The following is a 17,960-nucleotide window of genomic DNA, read 5'->3' on the forward strand; positions in this document are numbered from 1 at the left end:
TTCTTTGTCCGTTTCTACTTCCATGGTAAATTTTATGTTGACGTGGAGGCTGTTCAAGAGTCTTAGGAAGTCACCGAGCTGTTCTTCACCATGGCTCCACACAACGGTAGTATCTTCGACGTATCTGTACCACATCTTAGGTTTGCAAGTTGCTAAGTCCAGTGCCTGTGCAGAGCACACACTGAGTGAGACCGACCACGTAATAAAATTTGTCGACACTGAAGTTCTGGCTGTAGAGAAGCACTACCACACCAGCTTGTTCAGAGAAGCTGTAGAAATACAAAAACACCCGAATAGCTTCAAGAAGAAAGAGGAAAGCTTTAAGGTAAACGGATCCTGGCTTCCCGTACTGCAGCGAACGACCGTCGCAGGTAGCAAGAGGAGAAGCGCACCGGAAATAACTGCGGAGAAGCCCTCGGTCGTTGGCGCGCCAGGTACTTATAGTCTGCGGCCGAGAGCTCGGCTCCAGTTCATCACCGGCAATGGAGGGTGAGGCTTTGACAATGCCAGCCACTCGTGCTGGCGAAACATCAGTAAAATCATCAGATGAACGTCGGCCAAAGAACCAGAGACAGAAGCCAATAGACCTGATCATGCTGCAACCCGACATCGTGTGACTGCCACCACAGGCTGACTGGCCGGTGTGGCCGAGCGGTTCTAGGCGCTTCAGTCTGGAACCGCGCGACCGCTACGGTCGCAGGTTCGAATCCTGCCTTGGGCATGGATGTGTGTGATGTTCTTAGGTTAGTTAGGTTTAAGTAGTTCTAAGTTCTAGGGGACTGATGACCTCAGATGTTAAGTCCCATAGTGCTCAGAGCCATTTGAACCATTTGAACCACAGGCTGCGAGCGTACAGAGACTTCCTCTACAGTAGCGCGTGACACTGGCAGCATACGAACAGCAAATATTTCTCGAATATTTGCATAACTGACGTTTTGCTTTCCCGCATAACACTTTGAGCAATATTCACACTCACTGAAAGGTGGTCGTAGCAACTGATTTTGACATTTGTAGTCTTGCTGAGGATGCCAGCAAAGAACGGTGTGCGTCTTTTTTTGCATAGTGGCTGATGCCGCGGCCAGAGGTCGGCAATCAGTGCACAGCCCTTCGCACATGCATCGCCGTGTAGGCAGCATGGTGGGGCATGCCAAAAAACAGCTGCAGCTCTTCCCGTACCCACCGTCAGGTTGCAATAAACGTGGCCAGGTGGAAGAGGGAACTGCATTACGTCATGGCCTTCTCGCACAGTCGCCTCGGCAGCCCGTCGGACATGTAAAAAACTGAGTGGGCTTGCGTCCACACCCCCAACAGGAAATCAAAACACACGTAGTATGTAACAGTCCTATATTCCCTGTAACTGTTGCAAATACAAAATGCCGAAAGAAAGCACGTTTCGTTGTTCATTACGTATCTTGTACGTATGTATATGTACAGGGTGACAGAAAAACGAGAACATTTCAACAATCCAATAAAACTACAAGTGATGAAGGAAAGAAATAGCATTAATAGTAACTGAAACCTTTCAACTTCGCCATTTGCAAAACACTGATGGCATTTGTCATTTTTTTTAAAAATTAAGTCCTTTAGATGGCGTCCTCCTGTAAGAATACATTTGTGAAATCTGCTGTTGAGATTCCTCATTGACCGCTGCAACCTCTCAGCTGCGATACTGTGAATTGCGTCCCGAATTTTCTTTTTTAACTCATCCAGGGTTCTTGGTCGAGTAGACTTTTTTCTTGAGGTAGCTCCACAAGAAAAAATCACAAACCGATAAATCTGGTGTGAACTAGGGGGCCAGGGAATGTTGCCGAATCGTGAGATCACATGGCTGCCAAACAATTCTCGCACATATGCCATTGACTGCCGTGCAGTGTATGATATCGCTCCGTCCTTTTGAAACGAGGCTTCTTGAACGGTTTGAAAGTTGTACAATGCAGATGTAACGAAAGTTCGTGACATCTCCACGTAACAACCAGCATTGACAGTTATTGTTTTTCCCTGTTCATTTGCGAAAAAATGCGATCTAACAATCCCATGTGATGAAACGCCACACTGTACTGTCACTTTACTAGCGTGTAAAGGGCGCTCATGAACGTCATTAGGATTTGTGTTTGCCCAGTAATGGTAGTTTTGTTTATTCACATAACCTGTGAGATGAAAATGTGGCTCATCTGACACCCACAGTTTGTTTAGAAATTCATCGTCATTGTTTATTTTTGTTATCATTTGTTGACAGATTCCTAATCGTAACCGGTAATCGTTATCCTTCAATTGTTGCACCATCTGTAGTTAGTAAATCAAGATCAAAAATTCTGCGAACACTCTCCCGGGACATTTTAACCACTGCTCCTTGCTTACGAATTGAATGCCGTGGACTCCGTAACACAGACTCGCGTACAACACCAATGTTCACTGGAGAACGCACACTTCTTGGTCGTCCTGTTGGTTTCTTCTTGAGGGCAGATCCAGTCTCTTCACAGCATTTTATCGTGTGTTTCGATGGAACGGTATCATGACGTCCTAAATTATAAAAACGTCGAAACTCCCTCTGCTCTGCTACCAAACTATCATTGTTTTTATAAAACATTTTTATGGCTAACACACGCTGTTGTCCGTTCTACTGATCCATGATTGCTGAAATGGCGGACTATTTACTCGCTAATTGTCGCCAACCCGCAGTGCTGCCACCTGCCCATGGCTGCCACTACTTATTTAAAACATTCCCATTATTCTGTGTCACCCTGTATGTGTGTATGCATGTATGTCACACACTGAAGTTTGATACTTATGACACGAATAAATAAATCTGCCCACCTTCCATTTGGTCGATGTCTCGGTCTTTTCTTACCTCCTAGAACCTTGCAAAGTACTTCTTTAGTTTATAATCCGTCACCTGATTATTTATTCAGCTAATATCCATATCGGCCTTTTTTTTCAGTGAGAATTACGTTTTCCACTCCAGTCTGTTCTATGATTCATTTGTTGTTTTTCCGGTTTCTACCAATAATTCCCAACATCCATCTCTTAATTACTCGCTCAGCAACCCTCAGTTTTGCTGGACGATTCTTCCTAGTACAAGCCCCTTTAGTCGGAATTGGTTCTAAAATTCCCTTTCTGGACATTTCGCAAACTTACATCAGTCCCACCTTGTTTCAGAAGCCGCTATAGGAATTGTAAGGGATGAGACACTAAGCTGGAAAATAGTGTTACTGCATTAAATTGCGTCGAGCTACTGCATAACGTATTTTCTTTTTATACTTTTATTTTACATAGCTACTTTGGGCCTAATCTAAAAATATTTTTGTTTCAAAATTCATATGTAGATCAGAAGTCGATGAGTAACATCATACGAATAACATCCCCGTTTGCAAGTTAGCGTGTACGAATGGGGAGACTCTTTGACGACAGACTTATGAACTTACTTACGAGTAGTGAATTGGATAAGACGTGTTAGTAACGTTACAAAAAAATTAAAGAAAACGGAGTATAGGGCGAGAGAGAGTGGCGATTAACCTGTTAGCTTTTATCTATATCCTATATAGAAAAACGAATCTTCACAGTCAGTTCAGCGGTATACCGTACGTACCCAGTCTTTGCGAAATCTGTCAGCATCGACAGCCAGACGTCGTTTATCGCCTCCTCAGAATCTGGATCTGATTCTCGGTCATCTTCCGGAGAGTAGAGGATGGCGTGTGCGTCTTCACCGTGCATGGCACCTGTTTTCATTATTACTCTTATTATTATTATTTCTAAAACATATTACAAAACTATAAATTGCATAATACTATTGGGCAAGTAAACAAAATTTACAAAAAAGAGATCGGCTTAAAGGAAATCCAAAATTCTTAACAAGAAGTAGCTTTTCCGTCAGCTTAAAGAAGACCACCCACTGTACTGACTTGGCAGAACTTTTGCAGACAGGTTGGTGTGGGTCTTGCAGCTCAACAGTGACACTTCTCCGTTGATGGTCCCTAGTGCGTCAGGTACTTCCTGCACCGTCAGCCTGTCCAATCCTTTTCATGACCTTCAAAGTATCTAGGTGGCAGAGTGGCAAAACACTTCTTGACTTAGATTCGGAAGGACGACAAATCAAATTCCTATGCAGTTATCCAGATTCATGTTTTTCATTGTTTCCATAAGTAGGTTAAGGCAACTGCGGTGAAAGACAGTCTCATTTTTCTCTTCTGCTGTATTAATTATATTTGTTCACAACTAGTTTCAGCCTTCTAGGCCATTCTGAGGTGATTTTCTGGTTTTACAGTAATAAACATTTTCTTACGTATTGAAATGTCAGCGTCTCAAAATTTGTGTTTTCTACTCGTTTTGGTTCACAAATGCTGTCTTGTTGGTTTGACCGCTTGCCACTTACAAACGCGACATAAGCATGGGATAATAATTTCTAATATTTTACTCCGTCCGAAGAGGCCTTGCAAATTCCAACGCTGCTGATCGTCCGCCGTGTCATCCTCAGACGAATGGCTTTACTGGATGCGGATATGGAGGGTCATGTGGTCAGCACTGTGCTGAATGCATCCCGGTTAGCAGCAGCACTCGGCAGATGGGGACTGACGCTCATCGATGTGCTAACCAGGTCTGACCGTGCTCAACTTCAGTGATAATGGGAACCGGTTTTACCACTGTGGCAACACCTTTGACAATTTCAAATACTGTGACTGCATTTTGTCTGTTCAGCTGAATAAAGTTAAGAAGCAAGAAATGAAATAGTATGGAAAATAAAATAAATTAAAAATAAATAGAAAACACAAATTTCAAGACTTTGACAATTTAATACGTAAGGCATAGTTTTCTGTTGCAGAACCACAAAATCACTTGAGAATGGACTAGAAGGTTGAAACCAGTTGCGAACAAATGAAATTAATACAGATAAAGTGGAAACTGACACCGTCTTTTAATAAATTCATTGCTGTGGTACCCGAAATGAAAAAAAAAATGCCATGAAGGTTCGATTGAAAAGTACACGGCTGATTTTGTTCATTCATCCGAGGTTGTACACTAACCTTCCTTATTTTACAGCCCAATACAACAAGATGATCTGACAGAAATTGAAAGCTTTGCACCAGGAGCACCTTGACCAACACTAACAAACTGATTCTCCACTAATCATATTGGGGTCGAAGCTCTTTTTTGTTCGGTTTGCTTTTGGTTGTGGTCCGCCTTTAGCAAAACACAATTTTGTTTTTTGTCCCAAACAAGTTTCACTGCAATTGCACATCATTAGTGGGATTTAATTTTTATGGCTGTTAAACATAAAGAATGTTCTTTACTGTTTGTATACTTGTAAATATTGGTTTTTAAATCGTAACTACAGATTTTCGAAGAAACGTAAAATTATGTATTCTAGCTTTTCCTGATGTGTTATGTTTTTAGAGCGACTGATTTCTTTCACAGTTTATCATCTGCAACCACATGCGACTTAGTGTAGACAAAATTATTTAAGCAAAAATTACAATATGGCTGAAATTAATTAATTCTATGTGTGTGTGTGTGTGTGTGTGTGTGTGTGTGTGTGTGTGTATTTACATTATGTTTCACTTAAGTTTTCTATTTTCCTCATCTTCTTCACTGTGTTATTGAGTTGTCACTGTCACTGTTTCACAAACTGTAAAAACAAGATGGTGGACAGTGGAACAGCTGAAGGTGTAAAAACAAGATAGCTGACAGAACAGTTGAAGGTGTTCCTGGCAGTTGTTCTGAATCTTTCAGAGGAGTCTGTGCCTTTTGTGTGTGTGTGTGTGTGTGTGTGTGTGTGTGGGCGTAAGGGACAGAGAGAGAGAGAGAGAGAGAGAGAGAGAGAGAGAGAGAGAGAGAGGGAGAGAGAGAGAGAGTAGGTTTGAGGATTTTTCATTGTTATTATTATTATTATTTCATAAACACAAATCAAAAAAAGTTTTGAATCATCTCGGTTCCAAGAGTTCTGGAACCAGTACAGAGAATTGGAATAGAGATCAACATAAACATCATTTCCGTCCTTTTCATTGCTCATGAAAACCACACATTGAATGTTGTACCACCATACAGCGAGACCTTCAGAGGTGGTGGTCAAGATTATGCACACCAGTACCTCTCATACCCAGTAGCACGTCCTCTTACATTGATGCATGCCTGTATTCATCGTGGAATACTGTCCAAAAGTTCATCAAGTCACTGTTTGTCCAGATTGTCCCTCTCCTCAATAGCGATTAGGCGTAGTTCCCCCAGAGTGGTTGGTATTGCAGTTATATGTGTTTGTATTTAATTAAGTGGCAGACAAAAGTTGGCAGCTCTTCTGCTCTAGAGTCTTTGGAGAGACAAGTACTAGAAACTAGGTCTTTGACGGTGTGTGTCTTTGTGTAGCTGTACAATGTGAAATAAACGTAATGTTCAGTGAAGTAGACAGATTATTTTTAAACCTAAAACTAGTAAAAGTAACAGGTTATGGGCCCAGTTTCGCTTAAGGGTCGTAAGTGAATTAAAGACTCGAAACAGAGACGAACAGTTAATAAAATGCGATAACGAGTGCTTGAGAGTGAAAACCGTTGTTGTAAAACCTTTTTCTGAACCGTGTTAGTGCAAGTAAGCGCCAAAAACGAGAGTTTTCACGCCCAGTAGAAAATACAGTAGTCAGAATTTGAGTTTAGATTGTCGTCAACTGAGTTTTGAGTGGAGCACAGCCAGCTGAGATTTGAGGTCAGAAACATTGACAGATGAGTTTTAGGTTTTAAGATTTGTTTTCAGTAAGTAACTTTCGGTCATATAGGCCTATTGTATTTTGAAGCAAAGATTCAGCAGAAATGGATATGTCAAAAAATATAAAACCACTTAACGGACAAATGGACTGGCCAATTTGGAAACGAAAAATAAGAGACTTGCTGGATTACCATGAAGGTGCATTGGATGTTACTGACATTAGGTTAGTTAAGCCAAAGCCACTGGAAGACGGCGCAGCAGATGCACACGCAAAGAAACACAAGGAACAGTTCGATTTGTATCGAAAGGCAAATAGTTATGCAAAGTGTATGATAACTAGCGCCATCAGTGATGAAGTATATCAAAAGGTAATGGACAAGGAAACAACTGGTGTTATGTGGGACGCCTTAAAGCAGCAGTTTGAAGCTTCATCCAAGGATCAGTTGTTCAAAATCTGCACAGACTTTTTCTCCTTCTGCTGGATACCAGGTGATAATGTTTCTACCCACATTGCAAAATTGAAGAGTTTGTGGAATGAGTTAAACAATGGACTCAAAGCTAAAAACGAAAGTGTTTTACCAGACCTTATGTTAGTGTGCAAAACGTTGCATATTCTGCCAAGTGAATTTGAAACTTTTCAATCAAGTTGGATGTTGTTAACACAGGACGAAGAAAGAACATTTGATGAGTTAACAGTGCAGTTATGTATGTTTGAAAGGAATTTCTAGAAGAATCCAAACAGTGACAAAATACCAAAGGAAGCATTAATGGTGAATGTAAGTAAACAAAAACCAGATGGCAAAGGCAAGTTCATCAAGAATGACCTAAGAAAAGGTGACATTTGCAGTTATTGTAAGCGTAAGGACCACTGGGTAAAGGACTGCAAAAAGTGGATTTCTGATGGAAGACCAAATAAAAATCGAAATAGAAGTCAAGAAAGTTGTGCTGCTGCTAGTGCTGTGCTAATGTCTGTCTGTGAAGAGGCCTATACAGTTGAGGCAGATTCAGCATCGTGGTGGGTTGATAATGGAGCTACGAGGCATGTAACAAACTGTTCACAGTATTTTACAGACTTTCTAAAATTTGACACTCCATGTGGTGTAAAGGCAGCCGGAAGAGATTTCTAATGGCAGTGGGAAAAGGAAATATTCAGTTATCATCTCTGAATGATGGTTTGTTCCACAATTATCTAGAAATTTGTTTTCAGTGTTAGCTGCACAGGACCGGAATCCTAATAGTGAATTTAAGTCATCAACAAGAGAGTGTTGGCTTAAAATTGATGACAAGGTAGTGCTGCATGGAACCCGTAAGCCCTTTGGTACCTTGTACAAGGCAGACATTCAGCCAAATTTGCCCAAAGAAATTGCTGAAGTAAATGCCATTGAAGAAACTTCATTAGTGCAGCTGTATCATGAGTGGTGGGGACATCAGGATAAACATCATGTCAGAGGAATGTTAGAAAGGGAATTAGGCATAAATGTTCCCTTGGAGAAGTCACTTTGTGAGCCATGCATTTATGGCAAAGCACATCGCTTACCATTTGGTCACAGAGAGAAGTCAACCTGCCCAGGTGAACTAATGTCAGCTGATGTCTGTGGACCCTTCAGTGAATCTTTTCAGAAGAAGAGATATATGTTGTGTTCAAAGACAGCTACACAAAATTTCGGTATTGCTTTCTCGTAAGGCAAAAGTCTGAAGCTAAAGACGCATTGAAATATATTCTTCAACATTCAAAGATGCTGGGTCATACAGTCAAAGAGCTGCTGAGTGACAAGGTGGAGAATTCGACAGTAAGGAAGTTAAGGACATACTGCAAGCAGAAGGCGTTACTCAGAGTCTGACAGCACCCTTCACACCGCAACAAAATGTGGAAGTGAGCGGGACATGCGAATTATAGTTGAAATGGCAAGAAACTTCAAGTATTCAAATAAAGAAGCTAATTTCCCATCAGCCATATGGGCAGAATTGGTTGGAGAATCAGCGTGCTTTTTGAATCGAACTGCAAAATCATCTGTGGAAGGAATTAGTCCATTTGAGCTGTGGTTTGGCACGAAGCCAAGAATAAAACATTTATTACAATGAAATGAACACCCTAAGCTGCTTACAGGCGTTGACATACGTCAACGGGGACAGATTTTCATGAAAATATGTCCCTGTTGACGTATGTCAACGCCTGTAAGCAGCTTAGGGTGTTCATTTCATTGTAATTTCATTCTAACGAGCAGCATGATCATCGATGGTATCTGTTCTTACGGACATGTCCGAAAGAACAGATACCATCTTAGTATAAAACATTTATGTATAATAGGCTCTACATGCTATGCCCACAGTCCAGTTAAAAAAAGATTGAAAGTGGATAAGAAAGCTGTCAAGGGTTATTTCGTGGGGTATGATAGGGATGAGCGTTACAGAATTTGGGTAAAAGAATAAAACAAAGTCATTCTCAGCAGAGATGTAATCTTCCATGAAAAGCCTGCAAGTTGTGAAGAACAAGTCAAATTACCATTGCAGGATGTTGAGCAAAGTAATCAGGGAAAGTATGCAGCTGAAGAAAAATATGAGGTAAACTCCAACAAAGAGACTGAAGAGGGCAGTGCTGATACCAGAGAAGAGTAAATCTTTATCTAACCTCATCGACAACTGCGAAATCGTTCAACATTAATGAAACCTTCGTGGCTAAATGACTTTGTAATGTTCACTGAAGAGATGTTTAATGAAACAAATGAAGAACCAGAATCATATGAAGAAGCTGTAAATAGTACACAAAGTGTTTACTGGAAGCACGCTTATGAAAAATGAAATGAAGTCACTACAAGAGAATGAGACATGGGAACTTACTACTCTACCAAAAGGAGCAAGAGCTATACCATGTAAGTGAGTTTTTCGTGTAAAGACTAATCCTGATGGAAGTGTTGAGAAATATAAAGCAAGACTTGTCATCAAAGGATTTAATCAACGCTACGGTGTAGACTGCAGTGAGACCTTCAGTCCAGTAGCTAAGTTGAGCACAATTCGTTCAATACAGTTTGATGTGTCTACAGCATACTTGTATGGAGAACTAGAAGAAATAATATTCATGCAACAGCCAAAAGGGTATAATGATGGCACAGAGAGAGTTTGCAAATTAAGGCGAAGTTTGTATGGACTTAAGCAAGCTCCAAGATGTCGGAGTAAACGGTTTGGAGCATTTCACATATCAGCAGGTTTCAAGGCAAGTGATGCAGATCCTTGTTTACATACCAGAGAAGAAGGTGGCAAGAAACTGTTAGTTTATGTAGACGATGGGTTAGTTATGGCAAGTGATCAGCTGGATGCCAGAAAGTTTGTTGATGAGTTGAAGGCGGAATTTAAGATCACTGTGAAACCAACATCATATTTCTTTGGACTTGAGATAAAACGCTTTGATGACGATGCAATCAAGATATCTCAACAAGCCTACGCAAAGAAGATTCTGGAGCGTTTCAGTTTTAAATAGTGCAAACCTGACTCAACACCAATTATAAAGGAACCAGATACATTACAGGTAGAAGGAAAGAATGCAAAGAAGTGTAACTTTCCCTATCGGCAAGCAGTTGGAGCACTGATGTACCTGATGCTTGGAACGAGACCTGACCTGGCTTTTAGTGTGAGCTTCGTGTCTCGAACTCTTGACACGGCATCAACAGAAGATGTAGTACGACTCCGGTATGTAGCAGGTACATGTGACCTAGGCATAATCTATCGTCCAAATTTGTGCAGTGGCATATTAGATTGCTACAGCGATGCAGACTTTGGAGGGTGCAACAAAACTGGACGGTCAACATCTGGTGTACTTATTACACATGCAGGTGGAGCTATCTCCTGCCTCAGCCAAAGACAGGCAGTGACTGCAACATCTACAACAGAAGCAGAGCTGGCAGCTGCAACAGAAGCTGTGAAGGAGATAATCTATCTGTGAAGACTTTTTAGAGTAATGAGAAAGCTGAGTGAAGTTTCAGTTCTTAAGGTTGACAATCAGGCAACAGTGAAACTCGCACAAAAACCCGAGTTCCATCATCGCACTAAGCATATAAAAATAAAGTATTTCTTCGTCCGAGAAAAGGTATTGGAAGGAGAGTTAGGCATTCAACATATTTCAACTGAGGACCAGTTAGCAGGTATACTGACGAAGCCGCTGGCAAAACCAAGACTGTTAGATTTATGTAATAAGATGGTTCTTTCATGTTGATGTGTTCCCTTTTTTTTCTTAATTAAATAAGGGAGTGTATTACAGTTATATGTTTGTACTTAATTAAGTGGCGGACAAAAGTTGGCAGCACTTCTGCTCTAGAGTCTTTGGAGAGACAAGTACTAGAAACTAGGTCTTTGACGGTGTGTGTCTTTGTGTGGCTGTAGAATGTGAAATAAACGTAATGTTCAGTGAAGTAGACAGATTCGTTTTAAACCTAAAACAAGTAAAAGTAACAGTTGGTGGGTCACGTCGTCCATAAACAGCCCTCTTCATTCTATCCCACATACACTCCTGGAAATGGAAAAAAGAACACATTGACACCGGTGTTTCAGACCCACCATACTTGCTCCGGACACTGCGAGAGGGCTGTACAAGCAATGATCACACGCACGGCACAGCGGACACACCAGGAACCGCGGTGTTGGCCGTCGAATGGCGCTAGCTGCGCAGCATTTGTGCACCGCCGCCGTCAGTGTCAGCCAGTTTGCCGTGGCATACGGAGCTCCATCGCAGTCTTTAACACTGGTAGCATGCCGCAACAGCGTGGACGTGAACCGTATGTGCAGAAGACGGACTTTGAGCGAGGGCGTATAGTGGGCATGCGGGAGGCCGGGTGGACGTACCGCCGAATTGCTCAACACGTGGGGCGTGAGGTCTCCACAGTACATCGATGTTGTCGCCAGTGGTCGGCGGAAGGTGCACGTGCCCCTCGACCTGGGACCGGACCGCAGCGACGCACGGATGCACGCCAAGACCGTAGGATCCTACGCAGTGCCGTAGGGGACCGCACCGCCACTTCCCAGCAAATTAGGGAAACTGTTGCTCCTGGGGTATCGGCGAGGACCATTCGCAACCGTCTCCTTGAAGCTGGGCTACGGTCCCGCACACCGTTAGGCCGTCTTCCGCTCACGCCCCAACATCGTGCAGCCCGCCTCCAGTGGTGTCGCGACAGGCGTGAATGGAGGGACGAATGGAGACGTGTCGTCTTCAGCGATGAGAGTCGCTTCTGCCTTGGTGCCAATGATGGTCGTATGCGTGTTTGGCGCCGTGCAGGTGAGCGCCACAATCAGGACTGCATACGACCGAGGCACACAGGGCCAACACCCGGCATCATGGTGTGGGGAGCGATCTCCTACACTGGCCGTACACCACTGGTGATCGTCGAGGGGACACTGAATAGTGCACGGTACATCAAAACCGTCATCGAACCCATCGTTCTACCATTCCTAGACCGGCAAGGGAACTTGCTGTTCCAACAGGACAATGCACGTCCGCATGTATCCCGTGCCACCCAACGTGCTCTAGAAGGTGTAAGTCAACTACCCTGGCCAGCAAGATCTCCGGATCTGTCCCCCATTGAGCATGTTTGGGACTGGATGAAGCGTCGTCTCACGCAGTCTGCACGTCCAGCACGAACGCTGGTCCAACTGAGGCGCCAGGTGGAAATGGCATGACAAGCCGTTCCACAGGACTACATCCAGCATCTCTACGATCGTCTCCATGGGAGAATAGCAGCCTGCATTGCTGCGAAAGGTGGATATACACTGTACTAGTGCCAACATTGTGCATGCTCTGTTGCCTGTGTCTATGTGCCTGTGGTTCTGTCAGTGTGATCATGTGATGTATCTGACCCCAGGAATGTGTCAATAAAGTTTCCCCTTCCTGGGACAATGAATTCACGGTGTTCTTATTTCAATTTCCAGGAGTGTATAATCATCTTGATGTTGAAGCTCTTTTGTCTGTGTTTGCTTTAACAATAACATATGTTTTGAGTGCGGTCCGCCTTAAGCAAAACACAGTTTTGTTTTTTGTCCCAGACATGTTTTACTGCAGTTGCAGCATCATCAGTGTTTTTTTATTATTATTATGGCTTTAAAACACAAGGAATGTTCTTTACTGTTTAAATACATATAAATATTAGTTTCTAAATCGTAATTACAGGTTTTTGAAGAGCACACAAAATTGTGTATTCGTACCTTCTTACGACATGGTGTGGTTTTCCTGCTGTATTACGTTTTTTGAGTGACTTTTTCTTTACAGTTTGTCTCCTGCAACCATATGCAACTTACCGTAGACAAAACATTTACGCAAAAATTACGACTTCTAAACTGTTATGGGTATGCCTGAGATTAATAATTCACGTGAAAGGGGTGTGTGAGTTTGTGTGTGTGTACCTATTTGCATTATGTTTCACTTGCAGTTTCTTTTTTTTGTGATCTTCTTCATTGTAATTCGGTGTACTGAACTGTCACTGTCACTGTTTACGGGCTGTAATAACAAGTCCGCAGCTCGTGGTCGTGCGGTAGCGTTCTCGCTTCCGGCGCCCGGGTTCCCGGGTTCGATTCCCGGCGGGGTCAGGGATTTTCTCTGCCTTGTGATGACTGGGTGTTGTGTGACGTCCTTAGGTTAGTTAAGTTTAAGTAGTTCTAAGTTCTAGGTGACTGATGACCATAGCTGTTAAGTCCCATAGTGCTCAGAGCCATTTGAACCATTTGTAATAACAAGGTGGCAGACAGTGGAACAGTAGAAGGTGTGAAAACAAGATGGCAGATAGTGGAACAGTGGAAGATGTCATTGACGGTTGTTTTGAATTTCTCAGAGAAATTCAATACACACACACACACACACACACACACACACACACACACACACACACACACATACATACATAAACACACACACACATATGTTACACATATATGTTATCCCAGGCATGTTTGATAGGGTTCATGTCTGGAGAACACGCTGGCTACTCTAGTCGAGCGATGTCGTTATCCTGAAGGAAGACATTAACAAAATGCGCACGTTGGGGGTGAGAGTTGTCGTCCATGAAGACGAATTCCTTGCCAATATGCAGCCGATATGGTTGCACTATCGGTCGGTTACGGCGTCATGGCCACCAGCGGCGTACGTCGGCCCCACATAACGCCACCCCAAAATAGTAGGGAACTTCCACCATGTTGCAATCGCTGGTCAGTGTGTCTAAGGCGTTCAGCCTGACCGGGTTGCCTCCAAACACGTCTCCGACGATTAGCTGAAAGCATATGAGACACTCATCAATGAAGAGAACGTGATGCCAATCCTGAGCGGTTCATTCGGTATGTTGTAGGGCCCATCTGTATCGCGGTGCATGATGTCGTGGTTGCAAAGATGGACTTCGCCATGGACGTCGGGAGTGAAGTTGCGCATCATACAGCCTATTGCGTACAGTTAGAATCGTAACATGACGTCCTGTGGCTGCACTAAAAGCATTATTCAACATGGTGGCGTTGCTGTCAGGGTTCCTCCGATCCCTAATCCGTAGGTAGCGGTCATCCACTGCAGCAGTAGCCCTTGGGCGGATTGAGCGGGGCATGTTATCGACAGTTCCTGTCTCTCTGTACCTTCTCCAAGTCCGAACAACATCGATTTGGTCACTTCGAGACCCCTGGACACTTCCCTTGTAGATAGCCCTTTCTGGTACAAAGTAACAATGCGGACACGATCGAACCGCGGTATTGACCGTCTAGGCATGGTTGAACTACGGACAACACGAGCTGTGTATCTCTTTCCTGGTGGAATGACTAAAACTGATCGGCTGTCGGACCCCTTTCGCCTAATAGGCGCTGCTCATGCATGGTTGTTTACATCTTTGGGCGGGTTTAATGACATCTCTGAACAGTCAGAGGGACTGTGTCTGTGGTACAGTATCCAAAGTCAAAGTCTATCTTCAGGTGTTCTGGGAACGGGGGTGATGCAAAACTTTTTGATGTGTGTGCGTGTGCGTGTGCGTGTGCGTGTGTTTGTGTGTATGTATGTGTGTGAGAAGTGGGGGGGGGGGGGTGGAGGCTGGATAGATTGGTGGTATAATTTGAGGGCAGAGAACAGAGATCCATTGCAGAGAGCTGTGTGTTCATTTATTACTTGTTTTCCTTCAACTATGGCTTTTTGTATTTGATAGTTTTCTGCAATCCTTAGTTTTTTGAGGGGGACTGTTGCTGCGTTTGCGGATTTTCAAGTAAGTATTGATGTCTGTTGGCTTATGTTTCCTGTCCATAAGGTGTTCAGTAAATGTGGAATGACAGCTGTTACAGGCACGTGGTCCATTTTCACCTACAACAACAAAGCAGCCCACGAAATAGGCAACATACTCAAGAACCAAGGGCTAAAAATAGCCTACAGGACAGATAACTCAACACAGAGGAAACTAAGGACAACCAATACAAGCACAGACAAACACAACTTATCTGGTATTCACCAACTAACACGTCAGACTGCAAATCAGTTTATATAGGACAGACAAGCAGAAGCTTTAATACCGGGTACTCAGAACACAGAAGAGCATTACTTTTATGTTTCTTCGAAAATCTGTAATTACGATTCAAAATCTAACATTCACATGTATACAAAGAGTAAAGAACATTCTTTATGTTTAACAGCCATAAAATAAAAGCACGCTGATGATGCTGCAACTGCAGTGAAACATGTTTGGGACAAAAAACAAAATTGTGTTTTGCTAAAGGCGGACCCCATCCAAAAACACATGATGCTCCAGTATTTCCATGGCTTGGCATATGTATGTTGAGCTGGAGATTGTAACACAAAGTGCCCATAGGACATCCACATGCAACTTATCGACACCTTTCGGACTTTAAGAAAGGCCGAAATATTAGCATAAGAGACAGGAGCGCCTTATACCGACAGACCGCACTGTCAATTGCGTGTAGTGAAATCACAACAGCACCAATAGCGAGGAGACGGACTCACGACACCAGTGTGGCAAGAAGGGTAGGCACGGGCCCTTAGAAAGGGACTGTACCACAAGACAGTCCTAGCATTATTCGACGTGTCTGAAGAAGGGGCGGATCAGAAAGATGTAAAGTGGATCTTGCATTGCTATGCGTCATTTACCGCCGACACCATACTACAGACAACAGGATGTGAAGTTAGAGTTAACTGGGACATGGATTGGCATTCTGTGGTGACGCGTTGGGTCACGAGTCTCGCTTTAGTTTCTGGTGGTCAGATTGAAGCCAGATTGTCCGCAGATGTTACCGTAAAAGGTCACAAGGACGCAGCGAGTCTGTAGATTTGTAACTCTTCAACTCTTGCAATCATGGCGAGAGGATCTGCTGCATTTGATTTGGCAATTTTTGAAGCAAATCTGTGTGTGCGCCAGTGTTATATTTAGTGATGAATTTCGTTTAACTCATTTCTAGTAAATAATTCCTTTGACGTATAGCTCTCATTCTGCTTCAGGACTTAGAATGTTACAAACAGTTAACTTCGTGTGGGATAGAGGTCTGGGAACTAAAGGCTCATATATGGTCCTGTCAAAGTGACCTCCTATGTTCGACGTCAATGTGCAAAAATCACTCACAGACTACAGATGGAAGCAGTAGCAGTGGATCGTATACGCCACTGGCCATTAAAATTGCTACACCACGAAGATCACATGCTACAGACGCGAAATTTAACCAGTAGGAAGAAGATGCTATGATATGAAAATGATTAGCTTTTCAGAGCATTCACACAAGACTGGCGCCGGTGGCGACACCTACAACGTGCTGACATGAGGAAAGTTTCTAACCGATTTCTCAAACACAAACAACAGTTGACCGGCGTTGCTTGGTGAAACGTTGTTGTGATGCCTAGTGTAAGGAGGAGAAATGCGTACCATCACGTTTCCGACTTTGATAAAGGTCGGATTGTAGCCTATCGCGATTGCGGTTTATCGTATCGCGACATTGTTGCTCGCGTTGGTCGAGATCCAATGACTGTTAGCAGAATATTAAATCGGTGGGTTCAAGAGGGTAATACGGAACGCCGTGCTGGATCCGAACGGCCTCGTATCACTAGCAATCGAGATGACAGGCATCTTATCCGCATGGCTGTAACGGATCGTGCAGCCACGTCTCGATCCCTGGGTCAACAGATGGGGATTTTTGGAAGACAACAACCATCTGCACGAACAGTTCGACGACGTCTGCAGCAGCATGGACTATCAGCTCGGAGTCCATGGCTGCGGTTACCCTTGACGTTCCATCACAGACAGGAGCGCCTACGATGGTGTACTCAAGCACGAACCTGGGTGCACGAATGGCAAAACGTCACTTTTTCGGATGAATCCAGGTTCTGTTTACAGCATCCTGATGGTCGCATCCGTGTTTGGTGACATCGCCGTGAACGCACATTGGAAGCGTGTATTCGTCATCGCCCTACTGGCGTATCACCTGGCGTGATGATATGGGGTGGCATTGGTTGCACGTCTCGATCACTTCGTGTTCGCATTGACGGCACTTTGAACAGTGGACGTTACATTTCAGTTATGTAACGTCCCGTGGCTCTACCGTTCATTCGATCCCTGCGAAACCCGACATTTCAGCAGGATAATGCACGACCGTATGTTGCAGGTCCTGTACGGGCCTTTCTGGATACAGAAAATTTTCGACTGGTGCCCTGGCCACCACATTCTGTAGATCTCTCACCAACTGAAAACGTCTGGTCAATGGTGGCCGAGCAACTAGTTCGTCACAATACGCCAGTCACTACTCTTGATGAACTGTGGTATCGTGTTGAAGCTGCATGAGCAGCTGTACCTGTACACGCCTTTCAAGCTCTGTTTGACTCAATGCCCAGGCGTATCAAGGCCGTTATTACGGCCAGAGGTGGTTGTTCTGGGTGCTAATTTCTCAGGATCTATGCACCCACATTGCGTGAAACTGTAATCACATGTTAGTTCTAGTATAATATATTTGTCCAATGAATACCCGCTTATCATCTGCATTTCTTCTTGGTGTAGCAATTTTAATGGCCTGTAGTGTTTAAAATGTGTCAGGGAAACGTGCAATCGTTTTCGTAATGCCGAAACGGAACGATTTATCTAAAGTCCAAAAGGGCATGATTATTGGCTTTCAGACCATGGGTGGAAGAATTTCTGAAACGGTTAATTTCGTAAATTGTTCACTTGTTGCAATGGTAAAGTATATTGTGAATGGCAAAATGGCGCTATCCAAAACTGGCGCCAAGGAACCTGTGCTGTATCGCGGGCCATGTATGACAGGAGCGAACGACGGCTGCGGAG

At 43.5% G+C, this 17,960-nt stretch overlaps 1 protein-coding gene across 1 annotated transcript in view; it reads right to left on the reverse strand.

Moving 5' to 3' along the window:
* LOC126158025 (esterase E4-like) overlaps window positions 1–17,960 on the reverse strand; it is a 209,560-nt gene that overhangs the window by 17,392 nt on the left and 174,208 nt on the right. The window contains exon 12 of the mRNA XM_049916414.1: window positions 3,587–3,716. Within this exon, the coding sequence (XP_049772371.1) occupies window positions 3,587–3,716 (130 nt within the window). The remainder of the gene's footprint in view (window positions 1–3,586; window positions 3,717–17,960) is intronic.

Source organism: Schistocerca cancellata, chromosome 2 (assembly GCF_023864275.1).
Source record: "Schistocerca cancellata isolate TAMUIC-IGC-003103 chromosome 2, iqSchCanc2.1, whole genome shotgun sequence".
NCBI lineage: Eukaryota > Metazoa > Arthropoda > Insecta > Orthoptera > Acrididae > Schistocerca > Schistocerca cancellata.